The sequence below is a fragment of the Trichechus manatus genome, unplaced genomic scaffold, assembly GCF_000243295.1.
Source record: "Trichechus manatus latirostris isolate Lorelei unplaced genomic scaffold, TriManLat1.0 scaffold00055, whole genome shotgun sequence".
In the NCBI taxonomy this organism is placed as follows: domain Eukaryota; kingdom Metazoa; phylum Chordata; class Mammalia; order Sirenia; family Trichechidae; genus Trichechus; species Trichechus manatus.
In genome coordinates this window covers 2,286,719-2,309,455 of record NW_004443991.1, presented here as the reverse complement: position 1 = coordinate 2,309,455, position 22,737 = coordinate 2,286,719, and the positions used below count along the sequence as shown (strand labels likewise).

Sequence of the window (22,737 nt, the reverse complement as noted above, 5' to 3'; positions counted from 1 at the left end):
AAAAAAACCATAGTTTCCTTTAGTTTACTCAGTCTTATGTAGTTAATTTCTGTTCCATGTGATTCTGTATCAGCCGCAGTCTGCAAACTAATCAGCTTCTGCATAGGAGCTCTGGAAATTTTATTTGGTCTAGTCACAGTCTTTTTAGCAAGTCCAATGTAGTCCATCTTTCTGTTGAGGTATTTTGGTCAAACTTTTTCAGCAAATCAGCAAAGTAAAAACGTATCTGTAGATGACAAAACTTAATATGGCCATGATTAATTGATAAACATAATATTCTTAGTAGTGAAAGACCTGATAGAAATTAATTATAAGCATAATATAAAAGCCAAATAAAATCAGTTAAAAGCAACTTTAGATAAAAATATTTCTAAATATAGCCATTAACCATATTCAAAGAGCTTCAGATATAATGCATGATAATTTTGAGAGAAAATACCATATAGTCAGGATATACAAAGAATATACCAAGATTATCAAATCTCTAAATACCTGAATAGTAAAAAAAAAACTTCATGGGTAAATGATGTGAATTTCCCAATCAAACGATTGACTTTGATGATGCTAGATTAAAAAAGATAAAGTTGCGACCAAGTTAGCAATAAAGAAATAATAATATAGGTCACTGTGAAACAACGCGTAAGTTATTTAACCAAAGATCTTAAAGTAAAACCCTTAGCTTTCTTTTCTAAAAGCCATGAGGCTTAGTATTCAGACTCAGGAATCTTATTCTAATAAGAGGCCAAACCTTTGCCTTCCAGGCAGATTACATAAAGAATAAATTAACCCTTTAACTCAGAAATTAAATAAAATTTTGTTATCTTAATGGCGAGAAACCCAATTCTTTGTTTTATATGCTACTTAACATTAAAACTCCTAAAAATCTCTTAAATTAAACCAGTAAACTTTAGTAAGACAGATGAAACTTGACCATATCAAATAAATTTCTTTTTCAATAAACCTCTTAAAAGTTGCCTTTGTTGTATATCTCTTACAGTGTATCCCTTTAAATGGCAAAAATGAACACTTATTCGCAGACTTAAATATATATATCTATATATATCCTCTCGTGGCATAAAAAGACAAAGTATGTGAACTTAAATTATGACAAGTATCTATTAACTTAATAACATCAATAAGCTACCTAAAATACCTTTGAAATTATTTTAAGCCTGTATACCATAAAACATAACTGTTGTTGAAAGAAAAGTCTGTTTAAACATTCTAAGATTTCATTCAACTTTTACTACCTCTCATATTTTCCCCAATCTAATTTTAGCCCTTAAAGATTTTATCAACTGGCTTTGGAAATCACAAAGTCTCTGCTCACTTGACCAATTCATTGATATGGATATAACCTTAAGTGTCTGGCTACTGCTGGAAACATTTTTCCAGGCCACTTCAGGTTATCTTATTGTGATTTCTATTTTTTTTTTACTTCTTAAAGTTCCCCTATAATAGAGAGAACTTGTTTACAGTTCTATCATTAGGATCTACCCAATTTCTGATAACTATAGCAAAGTAGCAATTTTTCTTATCTTTTGTTTTAAAAGAGTGCCCACCTAGCTGGAAAGGGGTCTTTCAAAAGCTCCCTGGAGCTACAGGACCTTGGAGACTGGGAGGTGGGGAGGCCTGATCATGCCCCGCCCTCACTCTCTTGACTCATGGAATACATTTACATATATTTAAATTGATGGAGGCATTTTGAAAGACAAAAGATAGGTAGTTTCTTTCTTTTTTACTGTTCTGGAACTGCTACTTTTACTTTAAGACAAAACTATCCTTTTTCCTTAAATAAAACACATTTCATATAATATCTAGCTTAAGTTACTTAAAAAGGTTTTGCTTTTAAGGTTGACATAGTATAAAACATAAAGATCTTAGCGTACTTTTCAAATAGACCAATTTATAACAAAGTTTCTCCAAGTAGCTATTAAAAATCTAAATCACAAGACAGATACAAGACGCTGTTTTTTCTGGATGAAGAAGGAACTGAGTTTCTATGACTAGCCTTACAAAAAACAGCAATTCTTAGCCATAGCCACCAATCTAATACAAGACAAACTTTGACACAATGCTCTAGACCAGAAGCAAGCTCTTAGAACAAAAGGAGACAGAAAGTCCACATAAACTCACCGATAATACCACACAAAACAAGGATATGGGGATCCTAGTTGCTTAAAGTGTATATCGCAATTTTTGGTAAGATCGACTCCAAATATACAAAACAAAACTTAAGAAAACATGAGAAAGAGAACAACAAACAATACGCAAAGGTTCGTTTTCTGAGAGCACTCACTTCGTCAATGTCAAAGGGACATGGAGTGGGAACACGTGGGTCCAGAAGACAGGACCTTTCTTTGTCGGCTTCTTCTCCGCAGTCCAGGTCTCTTCGAGGTTGACTGGATTTGTAGCTTCAGATCCTGCCAACTACACCATTAACTGTTGTAGGGGAAAAACATCACAAAGTTTAGTAAAGTAAAAAGAAAGTTTTATTTGGCATATATTCAAAAGGACAAAAGTGGGAAGCGGACAAGCATGCTGCCACAGCCATGTCTGCCCAAGTCCAAAGAATATTACAGAATAGGCAAGAATGGGAAAACAGACAAGCCTGCTGCCACAGCCATGTCTGCCTGAGTCCAAAGAATATTACAGAATAGGCAAGAATGGGAAAACAGACAAGCATGCTGCCACAGCCATGTCTGCCTGAGTCCAAAGAATATTACAGAATAGGCAAGAATGGGAAATTGGACAAGCATGCTGCCACAGCCATGTCTGCCCGAGTCCCAATCAGACCACATTTTGATGTGATAGTATTTCTGATCAAAACCACAGACTTTAATTAATTCAATAATTTTCAGAATGATGGATAAAATTGCCAATTGTTCTTTCCTGCTGTGGGCAGTGTGCTTAGGGCTTTGCCAAATAATTACAGACATAAGTAGCTTCTATGTATTTAAAGTCATTTAAACTAATAAGAGGAGCCCTGGTGGCACAGTGGTTAAGAGCTCAGGCTGCTAACAAAAAGGTCAGCAGCTTGAATCCACCAGCTGCTCTTTGGAAACCCTATGGAGCATTTCTGCTCTGTTCTATGGGTCAGAATCAACTTGACAGCAATGCGTTTAAACCAATAAGACAGAGGGAAAGAAATTCTCAAAACCAAAAGAAACATATTTTCTCGCTGGTCTTTTAAATATGTTATCTCATCTATTGCCACTTACAGATGAGTTTTAAGAGGTTACATGGTTTTCCCCTAGATTTTCCAGCTAGTAAGGAGCTGAATTGGAATTTGACTACAGATCTGTTTGACTCTAGAGTGCATGCTCTCCGAATCCCAATGTTACATTGCCTCCTTGTCTTAAAATCATTTTTCTGTGTTTCTTTTATCTGTGATATGATTGAGCCTTTTTTTTTCCCTCTAGGATAATACCCTTCAAGCTGAATGGCCCTCAGCAGACGAATCCACCAGCAGCAGCATTTCATCACTTGATTTCAGCTCTAGTCCTCCCTCCACCACTGGCAGGGGACTCTGGTCAGAAAGCCCTTTGGGTGATATGGTGTCTACACCCAAATTAACCTTTCCCTTGAAGGTGGACCTCAGTTCTTCCCCAGATTTTTTAGAGGTTAGCAGCTTGACTCTTCATTCTGTCACCTCAGCAGTCCTTCAGACTGACTTTCCTGTGGCTTCTAAGGAAAGGACTTCTGCATCTCACTTACTAGAAGAAGGTGAGGAATTCTAATCTCTTACACAATTCTTTACTTTATTGTAGTAAATGACCAGAGTTTTGAAAGGAGGAAGAGACTAGGCTTAGGGGAAAAGCACAGTAGTAGTCAAGGGGAAATATCCTAGGAAAATTGTGTGAGAGAGGGAACAATCAGATTCACTTGGTTGGAATGAAGAGTCCAAAGAGGTGAATTTTAAGAAATGAACTTGGTGAGCTGGAGTGGGGATCAATTAATGGATATTTTAGGTAACACTGAAAAGTAAATAATTAAATTACTGTTAAGGAACTACTTTGGAGTCTCTGGGTGGTACCAATCATTAACACGCTCGGCTGCTAACTGAAAGGTTGGCAGTTTGAGTCCACCCAAAGGCACTTTGGAAGAAAGACCTGGTTATCTACTTCAAAAAAATCAGCCATTGAAAACCGTATGGAGCACAGTCCTGCTCTAACATACATGGGGTCTCCATGAGTTGGAATTGACTCGACAGCAACTGGTTTGATTTTTGGTTTAAAGAACAACTTTATTACTTGAATCTTGGAGTGGTAAACATAAACAGCATCAAAGAAGTTCTTAATAGGATGATGAAGTCTAGAGATTTTAACTTGGAGTAAGCTTGAGAAGGAGAGATTCTGAACTAGGGCAGCCACAATGGACATTACAAAATGAAATGAAAATGAATTGGATGATCTTCTAGATGTTGTAGAGGAAAGAGGAAATCAATGTGACTTAGGGATAGAGTATGTACGTGAAGTCCCTGGGTGGCACAATAGGTTAGGGGCTCGGCTATTAACTGAAAGGTTGGCAGTTTGAACCTACCCAGAGGTGAAAAAAGCTCTGGTGATCTGCTTCTGAAAGGTCACAGACTTGAAAATCCTATAGAGTGCACTTCTCCTCTCACGCATGGGATCTCCAGGAGTTGGAATCGACTTGATGGCAGCTGGTATACATGTGAAAGAGGAAGACGAACAAAGACATAAATAATGACTCAAGGATTTTGAACCTTAGTGAACTTGAAGGATGCTGAATAATAAATATAATAGGGAAATTGAGAGTTCAAAGACAAACTAAATTTCCTAGGGTCCTAAGTTTCTGCTGGGTTCAGTTTCTTTGTTGTCAGTATGGCTATCAGCAGTTCCTTAGTTTCATGGGTTAAAAGTATTTGAAGATAGATTATCTCAATAGTGGAGGACTTGTTATCTTTAGCGAAGGGAGTATATTCATGGGTGATTGTCCCACTTCAGAAAAACAATAGATCTTCTTGTTTGCTAGCTGTAGCAAATGAAAAGTCAGCTACTGTCCCTGCTAACTTAATGGGAAAAACATGTAGCTAGTTGTATTAGGAAAACTAGGAATGTATTCTGGCAATTCTGTAGCTTAATTAATGGAAAATTTTATTTTTAGGATTAACTAATGTTGAAGGGTCAGAAGATTATCTTTCTGCTGATCCATTGCCTTCAAGCCCATTCACTCATCATGTGCCAAAAGAAACAATACCACCCACTGAAGACTCTGAGGTGGTTTTGACATCCTCACCAGATCTGGCCTCCCGTGCCACATTAGATCTTCTTGGTAAAGAAATAACTACACCCTTTGGCTTGGACTCTGTGGCCTCCAAAGTCAAAGACCAATTAGAAGTGAGCACTTTGCTGCCAGATACATACCTGGAAAAAGAATTTATATTTGAGAGTGGTTTAGGTTCAGGATCTGGGCAAGAGGTAGATCTGATTACTTGGCCATGGAATGAGACTTTATTAGAGAAGACGACTGAACCACTGTCCAAATCATGGCTTGAAGATGAAGATTCATTTTTGCCAACTGGGGGTATAGATGAGAAACTAGTTATAGATGACAAAATGGATTCAACAGACCAAATTATTACGCATCCTTCAAAAGATGGGCAAGATGATAGATCCACAAACTTTATAGAAGAAGAGCCCCTTGGAGGACCTACTATGCCTGTCTTTGGAGAGACCACAGCCCAATCTGTATCTCTAATTCTCTCCAAGAACACATCAGAGGTACCTGAAACTGATTATTACTCAGTTACCAAAACACCTCTTCTATTGGCATCTACAGAAATCTCTGCCTCTACTGATAAACTAGATCAAATAGACTCTTTCCTAATGGAGGATATGGAACAGACTTCAGAGTCATCCAGCCATCAATGGTCTGAAAGCAAGGTTTCAACAGTAAAGTTAGACATGCAATCTTTGTGGACCATATTGCCAGAATCAGATGCAGTTTGGGCAAGAAGTTCTTTTCTAGGGAAATTGTCCAGAGACACATTGACAAGTACAACAGAGAGCACTGGCAAGCTGTGGTCAACCACAAGCTCCACCCAGCTGGAGGATGAAGTAATTATGGGTGTACAGGATATTTCATTAGAACTGGACCGGGTAGGCACGGATTACTATCAGCCTGAGCTAACCCATGAGGAAAATGGCAGGATTGGCAGTTATGTGGAAATGTCTACAAATGTTCAGTCCACAGAAATGGCTATTGTGACTCAGCCCACAAAAGGAGGTGACTTGAGTCATACTCAGACAGCAGGAGCTTTGGTGGTTTTCTTCAGCCTCCGAGTGACTAACATGATGTTTTCAGAAGATCTGTTTAATAAAAACTCTTTGGAATATAAAGCCCTGGAGCAAAGATTCTTAGAATTGGTAAGTACAAAAAGTAAAACATGGGCAACAGTAGATTTCATGAATGTTCCCTCCATCCCCCAGCACACAAGATCTGAGCCAAGGAAAGTGTGGTCTGTTGTGAACATTCATTTCCTATCATCTACAAATAGCACCATGGCCTACGGTTGGTAGGATACAATAAGACAGGTGCATACAAGAAATGAGAACAACAAATGTAGCACAAGCAATGTGACAGGTTAGAGACTGAAGATTGTATTTCATGAAATTTGGGACTAAAATAAGCTTGAGATTTCTTTTGCAAGTATTATTTTTATCTGAGACCAAAGTTTTGCAGGTACCTAGAATGCCTTCTGAGTCCCTGGGTGGTGCAAACTGTTAATGCACTCAGCTGCTAACTGAAAGGTTGGCGGTTCAAGCACACCCAGAGGCACCTTGGAAGAAAGACTTGGTGATCTACTTCTGAAAAATCTATTCTGACACACATGGGGTTGCCATGAGTCAGAACTGACTCCACAGCAACTGGTTTGGAGAATGCCTTCACTGTTGTGACCCTGTAGTGAAAACAGGGAGAGTAAACTCTCTGGGCATCTAAAACTGTTCTGCAAGTTTCATGGGGTTCCTGTATATCACTATGAAAATCTCACAACTTTCAAATAGTTCTTAATTTATTCTTTTGTTAATTAACAGTTTAAGTAATGGAAAGAGAATGTAATTAGAAAAATGGGGGAGGGGCTTAAACTTTTTTTTGGTATGTGTTGAAGAAATAATAACTTAGCACTTTTTATGTACTGTAGCTGGTGCCCTATCTTCAGTCAAATCTCACAGGATTCCAGAACTTGGAAATCCTGAACTTCAGAAATGGCAGCATTGTGGTGAACAGCCGAATGAAGTTTGCCAAATCTGTACCTGCTGATGTCAACAATGCCGTATACATGATTCTGGAAGACTTTTGCACCACTGCCTACCAAACTATGAACTTGGCTATTGATAAATACTCCCTTGATGTAGAATCAGGTAATGATATTGCCTACTATGGTGGTTTCTAAGTGGAATACAGTGATTATTGTATATTTTGTTTTATGTTAATTAAAAAATGAATCCAGTACTTGCAGGAAAAAAAGAGTACTATGTGAGACAAATTTCCCACATCTTGTTATTTAATAAAATATCTCTTCCAAGAACACCTGTATCATTCTCTTTTCAAAGGGTTATCTTGATCACCTCCCATTCCCTTTTCCACCTGCTTTATCTGGCACTCTCTTCTATTTATCCACTGAATCTGTTCCTACTAAGCCTCTATGTTGCCAAGCCAAATAGATTTGGTCCTGTGTGCTCTTTTCCTTCTATATTATTCCCCCAAGTTATTGCATCCATCCCATTATTTTAAGTCCTGTGTAAATGTAAGTAATTCCCCACATTTTTATATCCAGAGCAGATGTCTCTTAAGAGCTCCAGAGTCAATATTTACTTACTTGATAATCTTCACTAAGATGTATTCTATGTATCTCAAAATTAATATGTCTAATAGTGAGCTCTGTTTTCCATATCTCCCTACCCTCCAACTAACTCCACTCTTTCTCTCAGTTTCTCCATCTCAATAAGTGGAGACTCTATAAAGTCAGCTACTTCAGCCAGAAACGCAGGAAGACATTCCTAATACCTTACTTTCCATCACCCTGACTTTCAGTCCCTTATAAAACTGTATTGATTATGAATTCTAAATATATCTCAAATCTCTTCTGTCTCCACTGCACAACTCTAATCCCAGCCATTATTATCTCTCATTTGGACCAGTTTCCCATTTCTTCTCTTCCTCCTCCTTATACCCATTCTCCAGGCAGCCGCCAGAGCACTCTTTCTAAAAAATCAATCAGATTTTTTCACTTTCCTGCTTAAAGCCTTTCAATGACTTCCTGGTTCAGTAGTTTCAAGGCCTGGTTCCTATCTTCTTCTCCAATTTTGGCCAGTGAAACTAACATCTTTGCTTACCATGTTCTAGTCAAACTAACTTGTTTTTAGTCTCTCAGATACAAAATTTTTTTTCTGGACTTAAAGGCTTTGCACATACTCTCCCTCTTGCCTCAAAGTCTTTCCTCCTCTGGCTGACTCCTGCTCACCCTTTATGCCTCAATTCAAATGTCACTTCCTGAAGGCTTTCACTGACTCACCCATGAGCTAGATTGGATCTCCCGTATTAGTCTTTCTTATAACATCGTGTTCTTTTCTCTTGTAGAGTTTGTCACCATTGTAATAATGCTAATTTATGTGCACAGTTGCTTAAATGCTATTTTTCCCAGTTAGGCTATCCTCAAGGACTGAGACTATGCTTGTTTTATTAACCACTGTCTAGGCAGAACCTAGCACTGTGCTTTACACACAGAAGGTACTCAATATATACTGTGAATGAATGAAATGAACCATTATTTTTAGTTAGAAGACTTGGATGCAAGACATTACTGCTGAATCCTTAAATTTTGTTCGTCTTTCTCATATACTGGTGGTTTTGAGCGAGAGTAAGGTAGACTGTCTGGTTTCATATTTCTTCAGTACCTTTTACTCTCAAACTGGTTTGGAAGTGAGCCCTATTCTTTAGCTGGGAAAGAAACATTCTTTCCTTTGAAATTCTTGAATGACCATTATTCATTCAAAGTGAGGAAAATGATTTAGCCAATCCCCAAATATCCAAAGGCTGTTTGTACATTCTTTGCCATGTGGTGTAGTGGAAGAAGCAATTAATTATAATTTGGAAGATCTGGGTTCTTGCCTTGGCTATGCTATATATCACTTGTGTGACCCTTAGATGAGTTATTTTCACTTTGAGCTTCAGTTCCCTCATATGTTAAATGGAGGATAATATTACCTGCCCTGTGTGTTTCATAGGACTATGCTAAGGATTAAACAAGTAATATATATAAAAGCATTTGGCCAGCCCTACCAATGCAAGCAGTTATGATTTATAAAACTTTTGTAATAGCAAATGCACTTGTTTTAAAAGAAGTGCACTAAATCAATGCATTTACTTCAGTTTTGTATGTCACTCACAAGTCAGCTGCCTGTCAATCATCCAGGTTTATACCATCACACTTTCCTTTAATACTGACATGAGCCCCTCCCATGGACAGTGTAAAACCTGCATCTGAATCCTTTCCCCCTAACTCTAAGGATTCTCAGGGAACTAAAATTTCTCTTAATCACTTACGGCTCTGAGTTCCTCCTGCTGAATTTCCAATTTCAGTTGTGTCTTGACTTTTGTGGTTGTTCTTTATGTTGACCAAACACAGGCCCTGGATTTTGGTTTTCCCAAAGCACCTCTACACAAGGCAGTTGATTCTGTCAGATATTTGCTGATGGTATGAGGATAGTTGGAAGAGGCTTTTATCACAGCCAACAACTTAAAATATTACTTCTAGGCATCATCATCCTAAAATTCCTCAGTCACCCTCTCAAAGGCATTTCTTACTCGCCAACTTTTTCTCCAGGACCTGGACAGCTAAGATGTTGCTCTGGAAGCTCAGGATGTCTTTCCAGATACTCTTCACATTTCCTCCACATTCGTCTTCCTGAAAACATCAGTCCTTCTCTTAGATTGCCCCTGGAAAACCAGAATGTAATTGATTCTACACTTGAGATCCCTGTCTTCTATCTCAACCTTAGCTCTGGGTCTACTTCTGTTTTCCCATAAAGTTGTTAAGGAGCTATTCCAAACACAGGGCCATCTATCCTAGAAAGAGACTGAAGCCAATCTTTTATTTACATAATTAAAATATGAGGTTTAATCTCTTTCTTGGCTCTGAAAGCAGAAAGGAGCAACACGTATCATTTTCCTCTTGGAGATTCTATTTTCCTCCTTGCAACCACTCACCTACACCCAAAGAACGGTCACAAAGTTTTAAAAAATTTTAAGTAGAATTTTCCTAGTACATGTATATTTCTAGTTAAAGCTCCTCAGATTAAATTATTATTTTATTTCAAGACTAGCTAGAGATAAGATTGACTTGTCTCTTGCATAACTTGTTTTCACAAGCAGTGTCTCAGAAACTCTTGAACTTCTATCAATGAAGCGGAACTGTGAAATACCATATTCCCCTCTTCCCCTCATCCCTCACTGCTAGACCAGTTTTAGATTATTTTCTGATTACACACTTACCAAATGAATACTAGGCTAAGGCTGTGAAGACTTAGGAAACGTACAGTGGGATCCTGCTCTGTCAGCACTCATATATTCTTCTTGTATGTGACCATCTTGGCAGTGGTCCCCTGATTTTCATGCAGGACCAAGGGAGATTAGCTGCAGAGATCTTCCAAACCCCAAAGCTACAAACCTGTTCAAATTTATCTTCAATTTCCAGAACATCAAGGAAATCATTTTTCAAAACAACATTAACTATTCTGGAAACCCAGAGACAGTGTTTTTTTTCCTTATCCTTCTAGCCAAACTTTACATCTTTTCATAGAGAAGAATATGGGTAACTTTCATCTAGTTTCTCAGTTTTTGGTATCTATGTTACCATTTGCCCATTTGCCATTCACAGATTGCCATTCATCAGTGAAGAATGTATGGTAGAACCATGGTAGGATGGAAGGCCCATGGCCACTGTCTTAATTAATTTTTGGCTAGTTATTGTCCTAATTCTGTTTTAAAAAATATCATTTCCTTTCATCCCATCAATGAAAAATGAAATAACTTAAGCCAAAATATTGTTGGGAATGGCTGGGCAGGTACAGGGATGATTTGCTTTTCTAATATTGGTTTCCACGAACATCGCTGTTCCCAACCTGTTGTAAATGGGCTATATCCACATCTGAGGCTCCTACCAGATCTTCTCTGAGCTCTTTCTCTCCAGTCCATGTAGCACTATGAGCAGAGTAGAGGTGCACTAGAGCAGGACAGAGTTAGTGGAAATGAACAGTACATGAACACTGTGTTAAATTTAAATTTACGATTACATGACATGGAGTTTAAAGACCCAGGTCATGGGGTTTTATGATTTTGGCTCTGAGTTTCAGAGAAATTTGTAAGAAGCTCATCAATCAAGGATGAGTCAAAAATTTTTCATAGTGATGGTATAATTAATGGTTCAGAAGAATTGTTCCATGGTACTCTGGGGAGCGATTTAATGGGTGGGCTTCATGTACCTCAGTTTCTGTGCTTTGCCTTTCCTTGCACCAGTCTCTGTTTTGTTTGAGGTTTTAGGCGATCAAGCCAATCCTTGCAAGTTTGAGGCCTGCAATGAATTTTCTGAGTGTCTGGTCAACCTCTGGAGTGGAGAAGCAGAGTGCAGATGCCTCCCTGGGTACCTGAGTGTGGAAGAACTGCCCTGTCAGAGTCTCTGTGACCTACAGCCTGACTTCTGCTTGAACGATGGAAAGTGTGACATTATGCCTGGGCATGGGGCCATTTGTAGGTATGTTACAGTTACGGATTTTGGCTTCACAAGGTTATAAACACTTCCTCTAAAGAAAAAGGGTATATACCTATGGTTTTAGGATAATTACAGCAATGTTTATTATTTATTATAAATAATAATATTTATTATTATATTTAGATAAGAGATGAGTCCTATATCTTTCTCATGTGAAGACTGAGTCAGTTAATAGGCCTGAATTATACTCTGTTCAAGCGGTTATTTTATGTTCTTAGGGAGGTATCATAAAAATATTAAACAAATAAATCCTACTGATTGTATTTGGAATAGTTGGAGATCTTTGTGTTACGGTTCTTACAGTAATGATAAGGCAACCAGTGTTCAAATTAGTTTTAGGTATAAGATCAACACTTTACACTATCTGAAAGTGAAAGCAAAGAAGTTTTACTGTTCTACTTGCATTATATTCTTAATGACTTTTAGCCTCTACTGGTCCTTCTGAGTATTCAAAAATAAGGAAAAACAAGTTTTGAAGTCTTTGAAGTGGTGACAAGTATATTTTCATCTAAGTATCTAAGATTCCTTTCTTTTTTTTTTTTAATGGTAGACCCTTGAATGCAGCAGACAGATAAGCAGATTCAGGTAGCCTGATCCTCCTTCCCTGCCCACTTCTCTTGAACAAAATAGAACAAAACAATTTCCCCACTACAGACAACCAAAGTCTTATGGGTGTAAGAGGAGAGAATGGAGAAAATAAAGAAGACATAACCAGAAGACAATCTGTGAAGATCAAAATGGGCAAATGCTGGTATAGATCCCAAAAACAGAGGAAATGGGAGGAAACAATCTAGAGTCTTCCATAGGGAAAGGTGTAAAGTTTAACTAGAAGACTAAGAAAAATAGTCTCTTGGTTTCCAATGTAACTAATATTGTTGTGAAAAGCAGTGATTTCCTTGCTGCTCTGGGGAATGAAGACATTTTCACACAAGTCTGTGGCCTTGAAGTTTGGAGATTCTCAGCAGTGTGGTAAAAGGACATTAGAAGTCTGGAGACCCGGGTTCTAGACCCAGTTCCTTGCTGACAAATTGTGTGACCTCAGGCCAGTGATTTTCCTTCTCTGGATCTGTTTTTCTTTATTCATAAATAAGGAGGTTGAATCTTAGTTCATTGTGTAGGGCCTGGGGTCTTAAAATCTTGCAAGCAGCCATCCAAGTTACGATTGATCTCTATTCCCCTGGAACAACAGAGGAAGAAGGAGAGTCAGGAATAGGAGGAGGAAATGGAATGTGAATCAAAATGCCTCTATTAACAATTGCTCCCTTTGCCATAATACCAGAACTGGATGGTATTGGCTACCATTATGAACATTTTCATCAAAGATTCCATAGAAGAGCACTGATCAAAAGGGGGAAAATGCAGAACAGAATTTAAAATTCCCATAGAATCCAGATTTCCAGGAGCCACAGAGCTTGATGAATCCCTGAAACTATTACCCTGAGATAATCTTTAAGCCTTAAACCTTAAACCAAACATATCCCCTGAGGGGATAACAGAAAATACAGAGAGAACTGTTGAAGATTTGTGGGCAGGAAATCTTCCCTGATATCATGAAAGACGAGAAGATATCTATCCAAGAAGCTCATTGAACCCCACACAGGGTAGATCCCACAAGAAAATCACCAAGACATATTATAATCAAACTTGCCAAAACCAAAGATAAAGAGAGAATTTTAAGAGCAGCTAGGGATAAACGAAAAGTCAACTACAAAGAAGAGTCAATAAGACTAAGCTCTGACTACTCAGCAGAAACTATGTAGGCAAGAAGGCAGTGGGATGACATATATAAAGCCTTGAAGGAAAAAATTGCCAGCCAAGAGTTATGTATCCAGCAAAACTATCTCTAAAATATGATGGCAAAATTAGGGCATTTCCAGATAAATGGAAGTTAAGGGAATTTGTAAAAACCAAACAAAAATTACAAGAAATACTAGAGGGAGTCCTCCTGTTAGAAAATCAATAATATCAGATAACAACCCAAGACTAGAACACAGGACAGAACAACCACATATCAGCCCAGAGAGGGAAGTCACAAAAATAAGTCAAAGCTAAAACACTGAAAATAGGGAAACAGAGACATCAATATGTAAAAGATGACAACATTAAAACAAACAAGAGAACTAAATAATGTAGTCATAAAACTTTCCTATGGAGAAGAAGTTAAGGCAATATCAAGAAATAAAGGAGTGGTTTAAACTTAGAAAAATAGAGGTAAATTTTAAGGTAACCACAAAGGAAACTAACAATCTTACACATCAAAATAAAAAACAAGAAAAACATAAAGACTCAACAAATACAAAATCAACAACAATGAAAAAGATGAAAAGAAAATACATAAAGAAAAATGACTCAGCACAGAAAATTAAGTGGAACAAAGAAACTGTCAACAACACACACAAAAATACATGAAAATGACAGCACTAAACTCATACCTATCAATAATTACACCAAATGTAAATGGACTAAACGCACTAATAAAGAGACAGAGAGTGGCAGAATGGATAAACACGATCCATCTATATGCTGCCTACAAGTGACAGACCTTAGACTTAAAGACACAAACAAACTAAAACTCAAAGGATGGAAAAAATATATAAAGCAAACAACACTCAAAAAAGAGCAGGAGTGGCAATATTAAACTCTGACAAAATAGACTTTAAAGCAAAATCCACCACAAAGGATAAGGAAGGACCCTATATAACGATAAAAAGGTAAGTACACTAGGAGGAGGACATAACCACAATAAATATTTACGCACTCAACGACAGTGCTCCAAAATACATAAAACAAAGCCTGGCAGCACTGAAAAGAGAAATAGACAGCTCCAAAATAATAGCAGGAGACTTCAATGCACCACTTTTCATGAAGGACAAAACATCCAGAAAGAAGCTCAATAAAGACACGGAAGATCCAAATGTCACAATCAACCAACTTGATCTCATAGACATATACCGAACACTCCACCCAACAACAGCACATGGAACATTTTCTTTTTCAATGCACGTGGAACATTCTCCAGAACAGATCACGTATTAGGCCATAAAGCAAGCCTTAGCAGAATTCAAAACATCAAAATATTACAAAGCATCTTTTCTGACCATAAAGCCATAAGAGTAGAAATCAATAACAGATAAAGCAAGGAAAAAAAAAAAAACAAATACATGAAAACTGAACAACACCTTGCTCAAAAACTACTGCGTTATAGAATAAATCAAGGACAGAATAAAGAAATTCATAGAATCAAATAAAAATGAAAACACATCCAACCAGAACCTTTGGGACACAGCAAAAGCAATGCTTAGAGGTCAATTTCTAACAATAAATGCACATATCCAAAAAGAAGAAAGGGTCAACATCAAAGCATTAACGCAATAACTCAAACAAATAGAGAGCAACAAAAGAAGCCCTTGGTCACTAGAAGAAACAAAATAATAAAAATTAGAGCAGAAATAAAGGAAATAGAGAATAGAAATACAATTGAAAGAGTTAACAAGACCAAAAGCTGGTTCTTTGAAAAGATCAACAAAATTGATAAACAATGGCCAAACTGACAAAAGAAAAACAGAAGAGGAAGCAAATAACCCAAATAAGAAATGAGATGGGTGATATCACAACAGACCCAGCTGAAATTAAAAGAATCATCACAGAATACTATGATATATTATACTCTAACAAACTTGAAAACCTAGAGGAAATGAACAAATTTCTAGAAACACATTACCTACCTAAACTAACACAAACAGAGGTAGAACAACTAAATAAACCTATAACAAAAGATGAGATTGAAAAGGTAATTAAAAAACTCCCCAACAAAAAAAGCCCTGGGCCTGACTGCTTCACGGGAGAATTCTACCAAACTTTCAGAAAAGAGTTAACACCACTACCACTAAAGGTATTTCAGAGCATAGGAAAGGGTGGAATACTCCCAAACTCTTTCTATGAAGCCAGCATAACCCTGATACCAAAACCAGGTAAAGATACCACAAAAAAAGAAAATTACAGACCAGTATCCCTCATGAACATTGATGCAAAAATCCTCAAAAAAATTCTAGCCATAGAATTCAACAACATATCAAAAAAATAATTTATCATGATCGAGTGGGATTTATACCAGGTATGCAGGGATGGTTCAACATTAGAAAAACAATCAGTGCAATCCATCACATAAATAAAACAAAAGACAAGAATCACATGATCTTATCAATGGATGCAGAAAAGGCATTTGACAAAGTCCAACACCAATTCATGATAAAAACTCTCAGCAAAATAGGAATAGAAGGGAAATTCCTCAACATAGTAAAGAGCATTTATACAAAGCCAACAGCCAACATCATCCTAAATGGAGAGAGTCTTAAAACATTCCCCTTGAGAACAGGAACCAGACAAGGATGCCCTTTGTCATCACTCTTATTCAACATTGTGCTGGAGGTCCTAGCCAGAGCAATTCAGCTAGAAAAAGAAATAAAGGGCATCCAGATTGGCTGAGAAGAAGTCAAAGTATCTCTATTTGCAGATGATATGATCTTATACACAGAAAACCCCAAAGAATCCACAACAAAACTACTGGAACTAATAGAAGATATCAGCAAAGTATCAGGATACTAGATAAACATGCAAAAATCAGTTGGATTCCTCTACACCAACAAAGAACTTCCAGGAGTAAATGACCAAATCAATACCGTTTACAATAGCCCCCAAGAAGATAAAATACTTGGGAATAAATCTAACCAGAGACGTAAAAGACCTATACAAAGAGAACTACAAGACGCTACTGCAAGAAACCAAAAGAGACCTACATAAGTGGTAAAACATACCTTGCTCATGGATAGGAAGACTCCACATTGTGAAAATGTCAATTCTACCCAAAGCAATCTACAGATACAATGCAATCCCAATCCAAATTCCAACAACATTTTTTAACGAGTTAGAGAAACAAATCACCAACTTCATATGGAAAGGGAAGAGGTCCTGGATCAGTACAGCATTACTGAAGAAGAAGAGCAAAGTGGGAGGCCTCACACTACCTGATTTTAGAACGTATTATACCTCCATGGTAGCCAAAACAGCCTGGTACTGGTACAACAGATACATAGATCAATGAAATAGAATTGAGAATCCAGGCTTAAATTCATCCACCTATGAGCAGCTGATATTTAATAAAGGCCCAAAGTCCACTAAATGGGTAAAACACAGTCTCTTTAACAAATGGTGCTGGCATAACTGGATATCTGCAAAAAAACTGAAACAAGACCCATACCTTACACCATGTACAAAAACTAACTCAAAATGTATCAAAGACCTAAATATAAAATCAATAATGATAAAGATCATGGAAAAAAAATAGGATCAGCACTAGGAGCCCTAATACATGGCATAAACAGAGTACAAACCATAACTAACAGTACATAAATACCAGAAGAGAAGCTAGATAACTGGGATCTCCTAAAAATCAAACACTTAAGCTCACCAAAAGACTTCACCAAAAGAGTAAAAAGACAACCTACAGACTGGGAAAAAAATTTTGGCTACGACAGATCCGATCAGTGTCTAATTTCTAAAATCTACAAGATAGTGCAAAACCTCTGCAACAAAAAGACAAAGAACCCAATTAAAAAATGGGCAAAGGATGTGAACAAACACTTAACCAAAGAAGACATTCAGGTGGCTAACAGATACATGAGGAAATGCTCACAATCATCAGCCATTAGAGAAATGCAAAATCAAAACTGCAATGAGATACCATCTCACCCCAGCCAGGCTGGCACTAATCCAAAAAACACAAAAAAATAAATGTTGGCAACGTTGTGGAGAAACTGGAACACTTAGACACTGTTGGTGGGAATGTAAAATGGTACAACCACTTTGGAAATCGATTTGGTGCTTCCTTAAAAAGCTAGAAATAGAAGTATCAAATGATCCAGCAATCCCACTCCTTGAAATATATCCTAGACAAATAAGAGCCGTCACACAAATAGATACATGCACACCTATGTTCATTGCAGCACTGTTCACAGTAACAAAAAAGATGGAAACAACCTAGGTGCCTGTCATGGATTGAATTGTGTCCCCCCAAAATATCTGTCAACTTGGCTAGGTCACGATTCCCAGTATTGTATAATTGTCTACCTTTTGTCATCTGATATGATTTCCCTATGTGTTGTATATTCTATCACTATGATGTAATAAGATGGATTAGTGACAGTTATATTGATGATGTCTGTAAGATTAGATAGTGTCTTAAGCCAATCGCTTTTGAAATACAAAAAAGAGAAGCAAGCAGAGAGACAGGGGGACGAAGAAAGCAGTGCTAGGAGCAGAGCGTGTCCTTTGGACCTGAGGTTCCTGTGCTAAGATGCTCCCAGACCAAGGGAAGACTGATGACAAGGACCTTCCTCGAGAGCCGACAGAGAAGAGAAAGACTTCCCCTGGAGCTGACACCCTGAATTTGGACTTGTAGCCTACTGGACTGTGAGAGAATAAATATCTGTTTGTTAAAGCTATCCACTTGTATTTCTGTTATAGCAGCACTATATGACTAAGACAGTGCCCATCAACAGATGAAAGGAAAAACAAATTATGGTACATACACACAATGGAATACTATGCAATGATAAAGAACAATGATGAATCTGCAAAACATCTCACAACATAGATGAATCTGGAAGGCATTATGCTGAGTGAAATGAGTCAGTTGCAAAAGAACAAATATTGTATGAGACCACTATTATAAGAACTTAAGAAAAAGTTTAAACACAGAAGAAAACATTCTTTGATGGTTATGAGGGTGGGGTGGGAGGGAGAGGGGAATTCACTAACTAGATAGTAGATAAGAATTATCTTAGGTGAAGGGAAAGACAGCACACAATGTAGGTGAAGTCAGCACAACTGGACTAAACCAAAAGCTAAGACGTTTCCTGAACACAGCCAAACACTTCAAGGGACAGAGCAACAGGGGCTGGGGTCTGGGGACCGTGGTTTTGGGGGACATTTAGGTCAGTCGGCATAACAAAGTTTATTAAGAAAATATTCTGCATCCCACTTTAGTGAGTGGTGTCTGGGGTCTTAAAAGCTTGCGAGCGGCCATCTAAGATGCATCAATTGGTCCCAATCCACCTGGAGCAAAGGAGAATAAAGAACACCAAAGACACAAGGAAAATATTAGCCCAAGAGACAGAAAGGGCCACATAAACCAGAGACTCCATCAGCCTAAGACCAGAAGAACTAGATAGTGCCCGGCTACCACCAATGACCACCCTGACAGGGAACACAACAGAGAGTCCATGACAGAGCAGGAGAAAAGTGTGGTGCAGAACTGAAATTCTTGTAAAAAGACCAGATGTAATGGTCTGACTGAGACAGGAGGAACCCTAGAAGACATGGCCTCCGGTTGCTCTGTTAACCCAGAGCTAAATCCATTCCTGAAGCCCACTCTTCAGACAAAGATTAGACTGGACTATAAAACATAAAATAGTACTTGTGAAGAGTGTGCTTCTTAGTTCAAGCAGATACAGGAGTCCAAACGGGCAGCTCCTGTCTAGAGGCAGGATGAGAAGGCAGAAAGGGACAGGAGGTTGGATAGACACTGGAAACCCAGGGTGGAAAGGGGGGTATGCTGTCACATTATAGGGATTGCAGTTAGTGTCACATAACAATGTGTATAAATTTTTGTATAAGAGATTAACTTGAGCTGTAAACTTTCACCTAAAGCATAATAAAAAAAGGAATAAATAAATTAAAAAAAAATCCCCTGAAATCTTCTCAAAAGCAAACAACAGTTTAGCTTAACTAGGAAAGAATGTCTGCCTTGAGCATTGAGCTCTTTTAAGATCTATCTATATGGGATCAAACTGACAATAGCAACTCAAATGTTTAGACAGAAAACTTAGGGGCCAGTGAGTTTGTGTTAGTAAGGGAGGCACAACTCAGAAAATGAGGGTGAGAATGGTTACACAACTCTAAGAATGTAATCAACGTCACTGAATTGTACATGTAGAAATTATTGAATGGGTGTATGTTCTGCTGTGTATATTCTCAACAACAACAAAAATAAATTATAAAAAAATAAGGAGGTTGAATGAATAAGTCTATTTAATCACTCATTTACAGTCATTGATGACCTACTGGGTCTGTGCCAAGCATTATGCATAACCTTAAATTGTATGATCATCTGACGTGTGTGTATTGAATTCTTTAAAGAAGCTTCATTTGGTCAACATTTATTTCTTTACCTTTCTCTAGTCCTGCTGGAGATTCTGCTGTTAATTGTTACTGTGGGCAGAGTGGTTCAGTTTTCGGACTTGGTGATTGTTCTTTACAGATGCCGGGTGGGTGAGAACTGGTGGTATCGAGGTGAGCACTGTGAGGAGTTTGTGTCAGAGCCCTTGGTGATTGGCATCACCATTGCCTCCGTGGTTGGACTGCTCCTCGTCTGTTCTGCTGTCATCCTCTTCCTTGTCAAGACTCTTCAAGCTCAATATGCTAGGAGCGAAAGAGAAATGACTTTCAGGTAAATAAGGAAAAGAGCTCTCTGATGCAATAAATATTCCTTTTATTCTCATAGTACTTTCTATATGCAAATATTGGACCAGGAGCTAGGTGGAGGGGGAAGAACTATAAAGTTGAATAAAAACATGGTCCCTGGCCTCAAAAGGGTGGCAGATTGAAAAGAAACTAGCCATAATACAGCGTGAACAGCAGTATGAACAAGGTGCTAAGGAGCCTGGATGAGGGATGCATTCGTTTTGCCTGGGGGAGAGAGTCTTAGCATTTTCAATGTGGTTGTGACTATTTAGCTGGGCAGTAAGTAGAGATTTGCTAGGGGTGGGGTGAGATGCTTTCTAGCTAGTTGAATGGACATAAATAGGCAAAGACAGGGAGATATGCATGAATCACAAGGCACAGTGAAGGAATGGCACCATTGAGTGTGGTCAGAACACCTGTTTCATGGTGGTAGTGACTGTGGGGGACTGAGGGGGAGTTGATGGAGATGAGGTGGAAAAGGTGTCTCCCTTGTGTAAGGAGCCAGAACTGTTACAGTTTGTTCCCTTTTGGCTCATATCAGCGGTAACTAGCCAGATTTTAAATCTAGGTAAGACTCTGACAGGAAATGAAATCTTCCTCTTTGTTTAGTTAAGCATGGGTTTATTAATGGGGGAAATAAAACCCTTTCTAGGGAATAGGGATTCATGCACCCTTTGGGTGGCCATATGATCACAATCCCTGGCTGTACTTTCTGTTCTTCTAGAGTCCTTACCTTCGCTGGAAGCCTTCCCTAGCCTCTGGCTGGACTAAGGAGGCACCCCTCCTGAGTTCCTAGAGTGCCCAGAATATACCTCTACTAGGTTCTTATGGAGCCCTGGTGGTGCAGTGGTTAAGAGCTTGGCTGTTAACCAAAAGGTTGGCAGTTTGAATCCACCAGCTGTTCCTTGGAAACCCTATGAGGCAGTTCTACTCTGCCCTATAGGGTCACTATGAGTGAGAATAGACTCAACGGCAAGGAGTTTTTAGTGTTCTTATAGGAGCCCTGGTGGTGCGGTAGTTAAAGCGCTCGGCTGCCAACTGAATGGGCAGCGGTGTGAACCCACCAGCTGCTTCATGCGAGAAAGATGTAGCAGTCTGCTTCTGTAAAGATTACAGCCTTGGAAACCCTATGGGGCAAATATACTCTGTCGTATAGGGTCACTGTGAGTTAGAATCAACTCGATGGCGGTGGGTATGGGTATGGGTAGTGTTCTTACACAGTGTATTGAGTCTGACTTTGCATTAGATTCTAATCTCATCCAGGGCAGGGATTCCAACAAATCCTTCTTTGTAGTATCAGTATCTAGAACAGTCTTAGACTTATAATTAATGCTCAGAAAATATTTGTAGACCTCAATTGAATTTAATCGATGCCCAGCCCTCCTATATTTATATTTCTTCTAGATTCGCTGTATGGTTATATACTGATTTTTGATTTGTAAACTCTGGGAGTATCAAAGCTGTATTCTTTTAATAAAACACTATCTACTGGCAGATATATTTCCAAACTAACACTTATCGACTCCCAGGCACTCTGGGGGCAAATGAAGATGAATGAGACATGGAATATTTCCACTTGCCATCTAGCTGAACAGATAATCATGATAAAAACCAAAAAACCAAACCCGTTGCCATGAAGCGATTCCGACTCATAATGACCTTAGAGGACAGAGTAGAACTGCACCCTAGGGTTTCCAAAGAGCAGCTGGTGGATTCGAACTGCCGACGTTCTGGTTAACTTCCGAGCTCTTAACCCTGGAGCCACCAGGGCTCTGATTATAATGATAACGTGATAAATAACATGTGAGATTGATTTTAGTAAATTTCATGGTCATTTCCCGTTTGTATCCAGTTCACCTTTTTCTTCCACAACAGAAATCTTATCCCAGGTAATTACTCTTTCGAATAGTTGAGCATTTGAAGGAGAACATGAATTAACCGTGCCTTTCTTTTTTGTGAGCCCTGGTGGTGCAGTGGTTAAAGTGCTCAGCTGCTAATCAAAAGTTGGCGGTTCAAACCCACCAGCCGCTCCGTGGGAAAAGGATGTGGCAGTCTGCTTCCATAAAGATTACAGCTTTGGAAACCCTCTGGAAGCAGTTTCACTCCGTCCTATACAGTCACTATGAGTCAGAATCAGCTCCACGGCCGTGGGTTGTTCTGGTTTTCTTTTTCGTGGTTCCAGCGGGCCGCCCGACAGCCTCTCATCCATTGAGAATGCTGTGAAGTACAACCCCGTGTATGGAAGCCACACAGCTGGATGCGAGCAGTACGAGGGACCCTATCCCCAGCGTCGCTTCTACAACTCTGATAGCGGAGAAGTGATTGGTGGTGTGAGCAGGGAAGAAATCAGGTGGATGTATGAGAGCAGCGAGCTTTCCAGAGAGGTAGGAAACCTAGCTTTTCTGTTGCTGCTCTGCTGCTGT

The 22,737-nt window shown here is 38.6% G+C and overlaps 1 protein-coding gene across 1 annotated transcript in view; it reads left to right on the top strand.

Moving 5' to 3' along the window:
• The window catches only part of IMPG2 (interphotoreceptor matrix proteoglycan 2), a 151,786-nt gene that overhangs the window by 125,511 nt on the left and 3,538 nt on the right, over positions 1–22,737 (top strand). The window contains exons 12-17 of the mRNA XM_023732866.1: positions 3,423–3,726; positions 5,128–6,389; positions 7,166–7,385; positions 11,566–11,776; positions 20,112–20,299; positions 22,487–22,698. Of these exons, the coding sequence (XP_023588634.1) occupies positions 3,423–3,726; positions 5,128–6,389; positions 7,166–7,385; positions 11,566–11,776; positions 20,112–20,299; positions 22,487–22,698 (2,397 nt within the window). The remainder of the gene's footprint in view (positions 1–3,422; positions 3,727–5,127; positions 6,390–7,165; positions 7,386–11,565; positions 11,777–20,111; positions 20,300–22,486; positions 22,699–22,737) is intronic.